The sequence below is a fragment of the Tasmannia lanceolata genome, unplaced genomic scaffold (assembly GCF_043159265.1).
Source record: "Tasmannia lanceolata isolate RefF3 unplaced genomic scaffold, GAP_Taslan_0.1 ptg000025l, whole genome shotgun sequence".
Lineage (NCBI taxonomy): Eukaryota > Viridiplantae > Streptophyta > Magnoliopsida > Canellales > Winteraceae > Tasmannia > Tasmannia lanceolata.
The window spans coordinates 6,022,727-6,037,795 of record NW_027518702.1 but is presented as its reverse complement, the minus strand read 5'-3'; the positions used below and the strand labels follow the sequence as shown (position 1 = coordinate 6,037,795).

General features: G+C 36.9%; 1 protein-coding gene across 1 annotated transcript; it reads right to left on the bottom strand.

Annotated features, from left to right (window-relative positions):
- Positions 1-136: 136 nt before the first annotated feature.
- LOC143857573 (NAD(P)H-quinone oxidoreductase subunit O, chloroplastic-like) lies at positions 137-14,410 on the bottom strand. Its single transcript, XM_077368044.1, has 5 exons — positions 14,095-14,410; positions 12,587-12,642; positions 6,157-6,270; positions 589-648; positions 137-330 (listed from the first exon to the last, which is right to left on the bottom strand). The coding sequence occupies exons 1-5, from the start codon at positions 14,306-14,308 to the stop codon at positions 301-303; spliced, it is 474 nt and encodes a 157-aa protein (XP_077224159.1). The 5' UTR covers positions 14,309-14,410; the 3' UTR covers positions 137-300.
- Between the last annotated feature and the right edge of the window lie 659 nt (positions 14,411-15,069).

Below are 15,069 nucleotides of genomic sequence, written 5' to 3'. Positions count from 1 at the left end.
ATATTCAATCTCATTTTCAATGGAGAAGTCATACCAGGACTTTGAAGAGGAGAAGCTTGGATGCTTGAGCATGCTTCTTTCCCTTTTCTAGAAGGGGCAGGCCATAAAAAGTGCATACATCCAAGTGTGTACCGTGTTCAGGAAAAAATGAATGATATATATAGTATGTGATGAAGATACAAGAAGAGAAGAAGAAGTGTAACAACAAATAAGGACCCTTTGAAAGATATTTTGACAAGAGAAGCATGGGTATCTCTATCCATCAGCTGATGCTTGATACTCCTCCATTAAGAGCCTAAATCAGATCCTTTCGTAATCAAGCCTATCTGACTGCATGGTAGCAAATGAAAGACATAACAGTCAGCACTTTATAAACCTACAATATACATTGCTACGCTAAACAGACCATATTGGGTCATGTTAGTTGTTCCCTTAATTATAATTTCTCCCAAGGCTGTCTTTCAACGTAAAATGGGTATAAAACAAATTTTACGTCCATTTAAAGAGTGGAAAATGGGTGTAAAAATTGTTTTACACTCATTTTACTTTGAAAGAAATGAAGCCCAAACAAAAGTGTAAACATTTTACCTTGATTAGCATGTCTGTTGGAAGCCACGCAGGTGCAGTTGGGACCCCAACCCAAGCAATCTGTTAGCCGAATATCGGTGAGTTAGATGGACTGAAATTGTATCTGGGCTTTACAATAAACTGGCGCAAAAATATTCCGTGTTTCAGCATCATAAATTATTGAAGAACTTTACAGAATTTGAAAAATAACAAACTTCATGGCATCAACATAATCAAAATTTCAATTTCAGGTTGTACTTTGAGCAATTATTCAGTACATCAAGCATGGGAATCATATGACAAAGAGATTTCAGAACCTTTGAGAAATATTACATGCTATCAGCGATTGATTGGGAAACTTGTTTAATTGACTATTACATGTCTAGACATTACTTATGCTGTGAGTGTGGTAAGTTAATTCATGCATAAACCATGTAAACATCATTATGACACCGTATTCCCATTCTAAAGTATCTGAAAGGATCAACAGGTAAAGAAATTCCAATCAGATTGATGGTCACTTGTAAAATAATATATTGAAGTTGATTGGGCTAATGAGCCTAATACATGGAGATCAGTCACTAGGTTACTGTGTTTTTATAAATAATTAATCTCATGGATTGGTAACGAGTACAAAACAATTGCAAGATCTAGTGGATTGGTTCGGGTTGTCAGGTTGATTAAATGAAATATTTGTACACACACACACACACACTATATATATATATATATTTGAGGGAAACCTCAGATAGGTTATTTGAGCTAGCAAGCATAAATAGGGTAGGTGCCTATGTTTTTTGGGTTATGTTAGATATTGGTTCTATAGGACCTAACATAGATAGGGTGTTCCTAAGAAATCATCTCGATAGGATCATGCTAACCCTTGATTTGTGGAGGTTTAAAATGGACGGCTATAAAATGGGTCCATTTTGTACCTGCATTGATCGAATGATTAGGATGATCCTATGGAGATGATTTCTTAGGAACAACCTATCAATGTTAGGTTTTATGGAATGAATGGGTTGGATGACTCCAAGTCTCAAACAATATGGCTTGATGTGCTATTTGTAGTGGCTAGCTCAGATAGCTTATCTGAGGCCTATACATAGATAATCTATGTATAGGCTATTGATAACCTGAAAACCATGTTTTGATAATGGCATGAACTCACCTTGTTTTACATTTTCTAACCAGCTGTGAAAGGCTACTGAGAGCTTTTGAGGCAATGGACTTTTAAAATGGACATTATTGTTACAGACATGTGACGACGATGCATGCCATAAGGTTTTGTATCTTGTTAAACCATTATGGATGGTTTTCTTGCTTATATGATGGTTTCCAAGTGTGTATTAGTACTTATTCTAGCATTTTCTAAAGTTTCACGTTAAATTGCCATAATTTGCATGCATTTCCATAAACTTCAGTGATACTGGAGATTTCCACCAAATTAGATAACCAAAACCTACATATTTACATTTTTGTGGCGACCAGCATGCATACCTAACCCAACATTTAAAACCTTTCTTCCAAGATCTATTTACTCTTAAAACATTTCCTAAAACCCACTTCATCCAAATGTCCATCACCTTAGTGCAACTTTTGACACTTTTTGCCCTTACTGTCATTGCAAATTTTTACAGAAAACAGTATAGGGCCTCACAGGTGTGAATGTCCTTGTGACCTCACAGGCCCCAGCAACATGGCGTGCATGTAAATGGTAATTAAAAACCATAATCAAGACTCCTTTGCAGGCCATGCTCAGATCAGTAAGATCATATGTTTGTCAATGGACTGTGAATCTAGACAATACATGTGGTGTTGATGAAGCACGAGTGCGCCCACAGGCTCCACCATAGTTACCAGCGTGGGAAACGGAAACGGGAAACGCATGAAAAAAAACATAGGGGAAACGAGAAACGTGAAACAATAGAAAATGGTACGAAAAACATCTTAGGAAATGATTTGTTTTTTCCAAAATGATTTTCGTAATCTGCACATGTTTCCTACACGTTTCATATGCGTTTCCTACGAGTGTTGCATACGTTTATCACGCGTTTACACATTATTTACATAACTTTTCTATATGTTTCCCATGTGTTTCAGAAACATTTCTCCAATTTTGTATCATATTTTGGAAACGTTTCTGAAACGTGTTTCCCTCATTTTAGGGGAAACGAGTTTCCCAACCGCGAGAAACGCATTTTAGGAGAAACGGGTTTCCCACCCGCCCAAGGAGTTTCCGGCAACTATCTCCACAAACCTCAATGCAATTCATACAACAGGAAATCCTTAAAATTGCCACGAAATAGGTTGTACTGATGGGTCACAACTACGTCATGCTGACTCCAATGGAGAGTAGGGGACCACTATGATTTAATTGATCTGAAAAATTGAAACTAGGGTTGCGTTTAATTTAGAAGACTTTTACATTTATGTGAATCTTAGAAGTCCCTAAGATCGTGGTTCCAAAAAGGCAAATTTAGGCAACTTATTTCTTAAAACTGTATTTCATCAATTGGAGGCTTTTGTATTTGAAAGTAATAATGGCATGAGTAAATAGTATAAAAAAAAGTTCAAAATGAAAGTTAGAAGTCTCTGAAATTATCCTACATTGGAGGGGGCTTTTCCTCGGATGCCTGGGCGAATCATTATGGAAACCTTTACCTTGTGCAATCATATGGCACATTTGGAAGGAACAGAACAATCGTGTATTTTCCGATAAATGCAGGCATTGGAGGCATATTCTACTGGAAGTACAGCTGTCTTTAATCACCTGGGCAAAGGCAAATGGGAGACTCTCACATTCTACTGGGAACGCTTTGAGAACTAGAAAATAGTTCTAAAAGAAAAAAGGCCTCGGCTACTACCAACTCCGCGTTGGGTTGCTCCTGAGGAAGGATGGTTAAAGCTTAACTTCGATGGAAGTTCCTTGGGCAATCCAGGACCTGCGGTTTTGGAGGCCTCATACGCGATCATTCTAGTAGATCCATCATGTCATACTCTGAGACGGCGGGAACATGTGATGCTAATGAAGCAGAGGCAAGGGGATTGCTTTTTGGCCTTCGATGGTATGCCACCCACAACTTAGGTCCATTGATAGTTGAGGGGGATTCCTCGAACGTAATATCACAGGCTGGAAATCACGGCGGTGGACCATGGAGATTGCAGTTCACCCTTGATGAAATTCAAGATCTTGTTAGGAACATTAACTCACAATTAATTCACTAGAGGAGAACTGCCAACTCTTTGGCGGTTTCACTGGCAAAAGAAGGGGTGTTTTGCATCAGGAACAAATGTAATATGTATAGATTCCCTGGGCTCTTAGTCGGCACTGTTATGCCTCATTGCCCCCTTTGATTCTGTAACCGGGACATCTTGTCCCCATTTTATTTTAATAAAATTCATCGTTAAATTTCAAAAATAAAAATAAAAATTGCATGTTTTGAATTTATGAAATTGCAGGATTTCTTGTGGTTTCATATCGAGTATGTTATATGATGCCTTATTTTTTATGTAATATTTAATTAACAAAAAACAAAAGAAGGCAAACGTCAATACAAAAAGGAAGCAGCAATGCAACCCCATTGCCAAAATCTCTTACAAAGAGAGCATTTCATGCAAAACTTCTAGATCATGGAAAGTGCCTCAAAATTTTGGAGGCTTTTTATGAGCTAGGACATTCCCTTCCCTATGGATGTAAGAGCATGAACAATCAGAAAGAAAAAGGTCCATATTTGGAGCGACCATGGATATCGAATGAAGGTATGGGACAATTTTGTTGGGGTATCCACAAAAATGCAATATTTATTTGGGGATACGTGCCGCTTAGCAAGCTAGCCTCCGGTGATAATCTCATCATCCAAAGCATGCCAAAAGAAAGAAATAGCCCTAGGCGATGATGTTGGGGAAACACCGGGACGGGGTGCTAGGGAAATAGAGAAGTAGAGGATTTTACTGAGAAGATACCGGAATTGTTGAGCCTCCACACAATCTCATCTTTACAGTCCTGAGGTGAGAAGTAAAACGAGTGAAGCCTTATGTACACCTTGAGGATTTCATTTAATACCCTAGAACTGGAAGAGTTGTCAGTCCTAGGGATGGGGGAAATGGAAAAGGAGCTTCCATGCATATGCAAATAATTAACCATCGTAACCCTGGCAAACAGGTTTGGGAACTCTCAAGCTAACATGGATGGTCCGCACCACTTGTCGAGCTAGAAGAGGGTAACCATCTGTTATATATTATAAATTATTATATTACTAATAATATAATTGGTGTTATTAATTATATTATATTACAATAATATATTTTGAAGGGAAAAAGCAAAATTTTTGAGACTTGTGCAAGTTCCCTCCATTAATTTGAAGGGAAAAATCAAAGTCTTGAAAGTTGTGCAAAGTTCCCTCCATCTTTTTCATTTGGAATCTTTTCAAATGCTTTGGTGGGAAGTTTGAAATTTGGTGAATCCCAAATGGATATATATATATATATATATATATATATATATATATATATATATATATATATATATATAGAAGAAGAAGAAGAAAGAAATAAAAAGTCGGTTAAGGCCTAACGGCTATAATTGTCATTTAAACAAAAAACTTTTTAATAGCCGAAACTGTTTTTTGTTAAACGGCTATATTTGAAGAGTTACGCCCCTTATTTAGAAGGATGCTAATCTCTTCATGAGAGGGTGTCTTTACACCGATTCTGAGTCTCTTCAGAAGGGTGTATTTGTACCTTTTCGAAGTCCTTAAAAGGGACTCGATCCGAGTTTGTTAATATACTTCTTCAAGAATTTCTAAAGTCTTTTCTCTTCTAACTTTCATACTAGTTTTAAACGTATTTTCTGAGTGGGTTCTGGTTAGTGAGAATACAGGAAGTGCAGTCCTGTTAAAATTCTCGATGTTGGGCATTGTATCCTGGAGGTAGAATTTCAAGAGTCCATCTGCATCTATACGTGGGAAATTACTATCTTAAAGATAGCTTCCTGGAAGTGCCTTGCCCAACAAATTCTACTGTTCTGTTTCTACATTCTGTTCTTATCATTATCTGCAACAATTCTAAGATAGTAAAGTATTCCGAGATGGATTCTGCAATTGTCAAAACACAAGTTCAGAATGTGGAAAGACTTGAGCAATTCAATGGTCTGAATTACAAACACTAGAGTTTGAAGATCTTCTATCAACTCACGATTGCAAAGGTTGCCTATGTACTGAGTACGGCATATCCACAATCAATCAGGAGAAAGTACCAGTGAACTTAATGATGGGCAAAAGAAATGGCTAGAAGATGATTATATCTGTCGATTCACCATCCTGCAGGCTATGACGAATTCGCTCTTCAATGTGTTTCACAAGCACTCTACTGCTTATGAATTGTGGGCAGAAATTCAGCGAAGGTATGTTAATGAAGATGCTGGAAATAAATCTTTCCTTGTTAAGAAATATGTTGAGTTCAAAATGGTTGATTCCAAACCTATCATTGATCAAGTTAATGAACTCAATGATATTGCAACTGAATGTGCTGATGCCGGGGAACCAATTTCAGAAACTTTTCAAGTTTCAACTATTATTGGTAAATTACCTTCTTCTTGGAAGGATTATCAAAAACGTTTAAAACATAAGAGAAAATCTCTGAATTTGGATCAATTTGTTCAACACATTCAAATTGAGAATGAGGCTCGCAATAGAGAAATATCTGTTGATCAAGGAAAGAAAGATAAAGTTCTTAACGTTGAAGTTCCCGCATCTTCTTCCTTTAAACCCCAACCCAAGTTTCAGAAAAATGGAGGCTCTTCAAATAAGAGAAAGAGAGGAGGAGACAACAAGAAAATTGAGAAAAATAAGAAGATAGGTCCCTGTTTTGTCTGTGGAAAGATGGGTCACTTGGCTAAAGTTTGTCGCCATCGCAAAGGGAAGAAATCTGTTGAGACAAACGTGGTGGCTGAGAATGACATGGTTGCAATACTCACTGAGGTTCTCATGGTCAACATGGAAGATGACTGGTGGGTTGATTCTGGTGTAACATGCCATGTGACTCCATTCAAATATGCTTTTAAGAAGTATGATGAAATTCCTTTAAACCCCAACCCAAGTTTCAGAAAAATGGAGGCTCTTCAAATAAGAGAAAGAGAGGAGGAGACAACAAGAAAATTGAGAAAAATAAGAAGATAGGTCCCTGTTTTGTCTGTGGAAAGATGGGTCACATGGCTAAAGTTTGTCGCCATCGCAAAGGGAAGAAATCTGCTGAGACAAACGTGGTGGCTGAGAATGACATGGTTGCAATACTCACTGAGGTTCTCATGGTCAACATGGAAGATGACTGGTGGGTTGATTCTGGTGTAACATGCCATGTGACTCCATTCAAATATGCTTTTAAGAAGTATGATGAAATCAATGAAGACAAGACTGTTTTCATGGGAAATCCCTCCACAAGTGTTGTTGTTGGCAAAGGGACTGTCCAACTCCCTCTTACTTCTGGAAAAGTGTTAACTCTTCAAGATGTTTATCACATTCCTGGTCTTAGGAAGAGTCTTGTATCTGTTAAGAAACTTGATGATCATGGGTTTAAAGTTGTATTTGATTCTCAAAAAGTGATCATAAGTAAGAAATGATCATTTGTTGGGAAAGGCTATACTAAGGACAATATGTACTTGCTTAATATCAATAAGAATGCTTCTATTTCTGCTTATATTATTGATGCAAATGACATGACATATATCTGGCATTATAGATTAGGACATATTGGTAGTAATGCTTTAAATCATATGGCTTCCATGATTTGATTCCTAAATCTAGTTCTGTTTTAACTACTAAAACTTGTGAATGTTGTGCACAAGCAAAAATTGCTAAAGTAACTTTTAAATCTGTCACTAGAACTACATCTTTGTTAGAACTAATACATACAGATTTATGTGACAATAAAGACAAATTAACTAGAGGAGGCAAACGTTATTTTATAACTTTTATAGACGACTTTTCGAAATATACATGTGTATTTACTAAAGACTAAAGATGAAGCATTTGATAAATTTATAATCTTTAAAGAGGAGATTGAAAATAAAAGTGGAAAGAATCTTCCATTTAGTTTTTGGGGTGAAGCTTTATATACATCTTGTTATATTTATAACAGAATTTTGCATAAAAATAATGATAAGTCACCTTATGAGTTATTATATGGTAGAAAACCAAATATTGATTATTTCAAAATTTGGGGATGTATTGCATATGTATTAGATGCTACTGCTAAAAGACCTAAATTAGGTAGTAAAGCTGTTAAATCTATTTTCTTGGGTTATGCTATGTATAGTAAAGCTTCTAGATTTCTTAATCTTAAAACTAATAGTGTTATTGAAACGGTTCATGCTATTTACTTTGAACATTTAACTATTAAAGATGCTGATAAGTTAGAATTAGAAAAAGAACTATCAAGTGAATCAGAAATTGATATTGATGTTGTTTACAATGATTCTTCCATAGTACAAAATGCTAATCATGATCATATTTCTGAAAATTTACTTGATTCGACTCATGAAAGTAGTTCATCTCATATGCATGATAATGTTAATGGAGAAAATGATTCTGAGCCTGTATTGAGAAGAAGTAAGAGACGCAGGATTGAAAAAGATCTAGGACCTGGAATGTTTACATTCTTATTAGAAGAGGATCCTAAATTATTTCAAGAAGCTATGTCCTTACCTGATTTCAAATTATGGAAATTAGCTATGGATGATGAGATCAAATCAATAAATGATAATAATATATGGACTCTTGTAGATCTTCCTCCTAATACTAAACCCATTGGTTGCATGTGGGTTTTGAAAAAGAAACTCAAACCTGATGGTGGTATTGAAAAATACAAAGTAAGGTTAGTAGCCAAGGGTTATAATCAAAAGGAAGGATTAGATTATTTTGAAACATTTTCTCCTGTTACTAAATTTACTTCTATTAGAACTATGTTTGCTATAGCTTCCATCTACAATCTTGAAGTACATCAAATGGATGTCAAGACCGCGTTTCTCAATGGAGATCTTGATGATGAAATTTATATTCATCAGCCTGAAGGGTATGTTTTCAAAGGTCAAGAAAACAAGGTATGCAAACTAAACAAATCTCTTTATGATCTTAAACAAGCACCTAGACAGTGGTATAAGAAATTTAGAAAAGAGAATAAAAATTTTGGTTTTAAAAGAAGTAAAGTAGAAAGTTGTGTTTTTTCTAAGAGCACAAAAGATTTTAAAGTGTTAATTAATTTTTGGTTCCAACATAGATTGTACTAATGAGACTAAGAGATATTTGACTCAAATATTTGACATTAAAGATTTAGGTTCTGTTGATGTTATTTTAGGAGTTAAAATTATCAAAAGAGATGGTAAATATATTTTAACTCAGTCTCATTACATTGAAAAATTATTAAGGAAGTTTAATCATTTTGATTGCAGACCTAGTAAGACTCTTTTTGATCCCCATTGTAAATTAATACCCAACACTGGGTTACCTGTAAATCAAAAGGAATATGCTAAAATCATTGGTAGCTTAATGTATGCCATGAATTATACTAGACCAGACATTGCATGTTCAGTAGGTATGTTAAGTACATTTACTAGTAATCCAAGTATTGAACATTGGAATGAAATTAGTAGAGTTTTGAGATATCTAAAACATACCATGAATTATGGCTTGCATTATAATTGTACAACTTCTGTTTTAGAATGTTATAGTGATGCTAATTGGGCTTCTGATAGACTTACTTCTAAATCAACTAGTGGATGGCTTTTTACTATGGGTGGTTGCATAATTGCTTAGTAATCTAAGAAACAAACGTGTATAGCATTATCTTCAATGGAATCTGAATTCATTGCTATGTCTCTTACAAGCAAAGAGATACTTTGGATTAAAAGATTTTTAAGGTGCATTTCATTTATAGATTTTACTAAAGGACCAATCACTTTATACTGTGATAATCAAGCAGCAATTTACAACACCATAAATAAAAGAATATCAAATAATAGCAACATATTGCTATGAGATATAATCACATACGAAGAGTTGTGAAAAACGGTAAGGTGACACTTCAATACTTACCTATTGATCAAATGTTGGCAGACCCCCTAATGAAACCTTTATCAGGTGATAAGATCAGTAAAACTATGGGAGGATGGGACTATTACCGGTGTAAAGAGATAATACTGGTTGAAACCCACTCTATCAGATTGATGTCAATTGAAGTTTAATACTTTAATTTGAAAATCATGTGCATAAGAGTTCAATGGCAATTCAATCAAGAATTATCCATGAAATGTTAATGCGAGGTTGCATTTCCAGTGCATTATATATTTTGAGAAATAGTGGGGGTAAAACTTTTCTCTTAAAGTCTCATATCTGGTTAAATGCACTGTGTCTCCACAACAAGATAGGTTGAACTTTGTTCTTAACATGACTCATAGCTTTGAAAGTGGAACGATAGAGCGGTTGTGAACGTTCCTTATGAGTATGCCTTTACAAGTAAGAAAGTGAGAGGCCGTTTTCTATGGATTTCTCCGGATAAATCCTAGAGTACTTGTTAAACCAGGATCAGCGCAAGGCCCATTAACGCGCTGCCATTTGAGAGAACCAAGAACCCGTGTATAGTGTGAATATGTTTCCTTGTGTCTCATATTCAATCCTAAGGTTCAAGCCTAGGCCACCTTTGGACTTACACTATACTTATACTTAGTTTTGCATTTCAGGCATTCTACATTCATCATTAGTAATAAGTGGGGGATTGTTATATATTATAAATTATTATATTACTAATAATGTAATTGGTGTTATTAATTATATTATATTACAATAATATATTTTGAAGGGAAAAAGTAAAGTTTTTGAGACTTGTGCAAGTTCCCTCCATTAATTTGAAGGGAAAAATCAAAGTCTTGAAAGTTGTGCAAAGTTCCCTCCATCTTTTTCATTTGGAATCTTTTCAAATGCTTTGGTGGGAAGTATTTGAAATTTGGTGAATCCCAAATGGAGATTTGGGTTTCAAACCCTTACACTCCTTCATCTATAAATAAGAGATAGTTTCTCTCATCTCATTCAAGTTCTTTGGAGCTTTCTCTTTGAGAGAGCACTATGAAAGAACTTCAAGTAATAAACTCGGATCGAGTCCCTCTTAAGGACTTCTTCTTCTTATATATATATATATAAGAAGAAGAAAGAAATAAAAAGACGGTTAAGGCCTAACGGCTATAACTGTCATTTAAACAAAAATTTTTTTAATAGCCGAAACTGTTTTTTGTTAAACGGCTATATTTGAAGAGTTACGCCCCTTCTTTAGAAGGGTGCTAATCTCTTCATGAGAGGGTGTCTTTACACCGATTCTGAGTCTCTTCAGAAGGGTGTATTTGCACCTTTTCGAAGTCCTTAAGAGGGACTCGATCCGAGTTTGTTAATATACTTCTTCTTCCAGAATTTCTAAAGTCTTTTCTCTTCTAACTTTCATACTAGTTTTAAACGTATTTTCTGAGTGGGTTCTGGTTCGTGAGAATATAGGAAGTGCAGTCCTGTTAAAATTCTCGGTGTTGGGCATTGTATCCTGGAGATAGAATTTCAAGAGTCCATCTGCATCTATACGTGGGAAATTACTATCTTAAAGATAGCTTCCTGGAAGTGCCTTGCCCAACAAATTCTACTGTTCTGTTTCTACATTATGTTCTTATCATTATCTACAACACCATCCACCCCCAACAGAATAAAATATGTTCTCAAAAAACGAGAGAAATTCCTTCTTTGAGAACCATGCTCTCCAAACAATATGGGAGCCCTATAGCCATCACACTCCTAGATCTGTCTGAAGTGATACGTGAGTAGCTCAATAGTGCTTCACTACTTGATGTCACCCGCTAGTTCCATATGTGCGAACCCTTGGCCAACCCAGACTCCATTATCTAGTTGGTACTTTGAGTAGATCACTCAGGCCAACAGATCATCTTTGCAGTGAAACAGACACCAAACAGACACCACCACCACTTAGCCAAAAGGGCCAAGTTTTAGTATGGGATGGTTTTAACACCAAACCCCCATCCCACTTTAGTTGATCGTCAACATACTTGCTTCCAATAGCTCAAATGAACACAAGGGAGAAGGGTATGTGGGACATCGAGAAGTATGTAGGGATGTCTCCAACATAGCCTTGAGAAGCGTGATCTTATCCGGAAAAGAGACATATCTTCCTTGATAAGCTCTACCCTAGCTTGGATTTATTTCACCATCGAGTCCCAATCATGCGGGCAATGTTGTTATCTTTAAGAAGAAGACCTACCTATCAGGAGAGTTGTGAAAGAAACTCCCAATTCATTGGCAATATTAGACGTTTGAGACTCATCCATGTTAATATCAGAAATGAAGCATTTGTGCTTATTAATATTTAGGTTGAAGGTTTCCTCAATGAAGGAACACATAACATTGAGGTTTGACATCTGAGTATCAAAGTCTTTAGATAAAATAAGAGTGTCATCAACATATTCCTTGATGTTTGTCAAGCGTTTGGCACTACAGTCTTTTGTATATGGGAGTGAAAAACAAGCTTTGTTCATGCCTTGATTTGTTAGAGTGATATTTTCATTATTCCATGATGTCTGTAAAGTGTTCATTATCCTCTGTTTTCCTAAATGGCACCATAGTCTTTTGGATATGCGAGTGAAAAAGCAACCTTTGTTTGTGGCTTGAATTAATGACAACTCTCCAAAAAATTCGAGTTTTGGTGAGATCATAAATAGTTTTTTTTTAAAAAATGGTAAGAGCATAAATAGTTACATAAATATACACATACATACATGCATATACATGCAAAGACATGTGTATATGTGTGTGAGTGTGTGTGTGTGTGTGAGAGAGAGAGAGAGAGAGAGAGAGAGAGAGAGAGAGAGAGAGAGAGAGAGAGAGGCAATTTAAATCATCGGGGCAAAACAAAACAATGAGTGAAACATAAAAGAGGAAGAAAATAAATGAATGTCAATACATCATCAAACACTTACATTGATGCTGTCGAGGTATTTCTCCTTATCCACGCTCACAATCTGCCCTTTCTTCACTACAAAAAAAAAGGGAAAAAAATCAAATGCTTATTATTTAGGGTTAAGGTTGTACAATTAGGGTTCAGAAAGGTAACTTGTTTAAGCACGCTAAATTTTTCTCTCGGAATGATAAGCAGGAAGTTTGAATCCTCGATCTCAAATCTTTAACTCTAAAATGTCATCAACACTAGGGCAAAATGTAAACTTTAATGAGGTTCTTCAAGAACTCAGCCGAGATAAAAGGGAGCCCACTCAAGCAAATCGACGATTGACGCAAGGAAATATAAAAATAAATCTTTACGTGACTCGTGAACCAGTCTCAATTTGGTTTGATTTTGTTAAACCACAGGTTTACAACTTGATTGTGTCTTTCATGAATCTGTTAGGTACCTAACCAATATGCCAAAAGCTCCAGAGCTGATGGAACGTGCTAGGCTAGGCCCTTTAAACCTGTCCCATAGCAAGCTTGGTCCCACCTAGCCCCATACATAGGTAGGCCCCCACTCAAGACCGTATTATTCCACCACACTTCTGCATCCGATGTCCTTGGCAGCACACTATATGACGGCGATCACTCTGGCCTTTTTTCCAGGTAGCCTTTTCCATAGGATGCCCCTTCCGTGATTCAAACACGTGATGTCGTGGCTGCTCCGATACCAAATGTTAGGTAACTAACCAATATGCCAAAAGTGATGGAACGCGCTAGGATATGCCCTTTAAACGTGTCTCATACCAGGCTGAGTCCCTCCCAGTCCCATAACTAAGCAGGCCCCCACTCAGGATCGTAACATTCCACCACACTTCCGCATCTGCATCTTCGGCGGCCTACTCTGTGTCAGCTTTCACTCTGGTTTTTTTTTTCTTCTAGGTAGCCCTTTCCACAGGTGGCACCCTTTTGCGGCGGCCCACTATGAGGCAACTTCACTCTGGCGACTTTCACTCTGGCTTTTTACCGAGTAGCCTTTTCTAGGTAGTCCTCCCCACAGGTCACCCCTTCTATGACTCAAACACGTGACGTAGTGGCTGCTCTTAAATCAAATGTTAGGTTCCTATCCAATACACCAAAAGCTCCCGAGCTGATGGAACGCGTTAGGCTAGTCCCTTCAAACCTGTCCCACACCACGCTAGTCCAACCTAGTTCCATACCTAGGTAGGCCTCCACTCAAGACCGTAACAAAATCATCAAATTTCTTGAGTTTACCATGTTTTCATCAGAGTCTTTCAATCTGTTGGAAAAGCCTTTCAAGTCAAAATTGGGAAACCGAGAGAAGGATTCATCAGTGAATTGCATCAAAGAAAGCAAAGAAACAGAAATCACTACACCAGCAACATGTAGTACACAAATAAAGGAAACCCAGAACAGCTTTCATCCGTATATTAAATCAAAGAAAGCAAAGAAAGATAAATTTCTAAACCCACCTACATAGAGTAGAGAAATAAGGTCTATATTTCATTCATTGAGAACTTACTTGAATAGATGGGTTTTTTGGGCCGAGTAGTGGGGAGGGGTTTAGAGGGTTTTTCACTCTCTGTTTGAACAATCTTATCGTTTTCTGATTCGGGTTCATTTGATGATGCTTTAATGGAGGGGATTCGAATGGGAATTCTCTTAAAGGAATGGGTAAATGGAGGGAATCTCTGTGAGAAGGAATGGAGAATGAGTGTTGAAGGAGAGGAGGCCATTTTTTTTTGGGTTCAGTTGGAAGAGGGAGGAGGTTTTACCGCCATTGATTTTACAGATAAGATATGTTTCTGTTAAAAGAGATGGCAACTGTCCTACTGTCTTAATGGAAATGATATCCGCACGCCCTTGTTTTAATAACCTCATTCTTCAGTTTATTAAACACCTTTTTAAACATTCTTCTTCGTCTTCCAACTGACTATAAAAATGAAATTAGGAGTGATAAGGAGTGTGGGGCCTAGAGGTGCAACTTGGGCCGGACTCAACCCGAACCTGACGGGTTGGCATTTCATCAGGTTGGGTTGGGATTGGGTTGGAAAAAGCCAAACCGGTTTAATTTCTGGTTGGGTTAGGTATGAGGCCTTGGCAACCCGACTTGATCCAAACCCGACTCTCTTCCTCTAATTTTATCGTGATTTTCATAGGGTTATGTTTTTTCTTGTATTTTTTTTGTTTGGCCCTGGGTGAACCTGAACCAACCCACCCCGATTTGAAAAAAAAAAAGGTTAGATGGGTTCGGTTAGGGTTGAGAGATTTAGTGGTGGGTTGGATTAGGATTGACCATCCTCGACCTAAGGATCAGGTTAGGGTTGATGAAATGCTATCTTGGGTTGTGCTAGGGTTTGCCTCAACCCGATCCAACCCCAACCCTAGTTGCACCCCTATGTAGGGTTTAGTCAGGTTGGACTTTGAGGAACATGGGGGGATTTAAGTAACTTGTTAGTCCCACCTAACTTTTAGCTTTCACTATGAAAACCCGAAT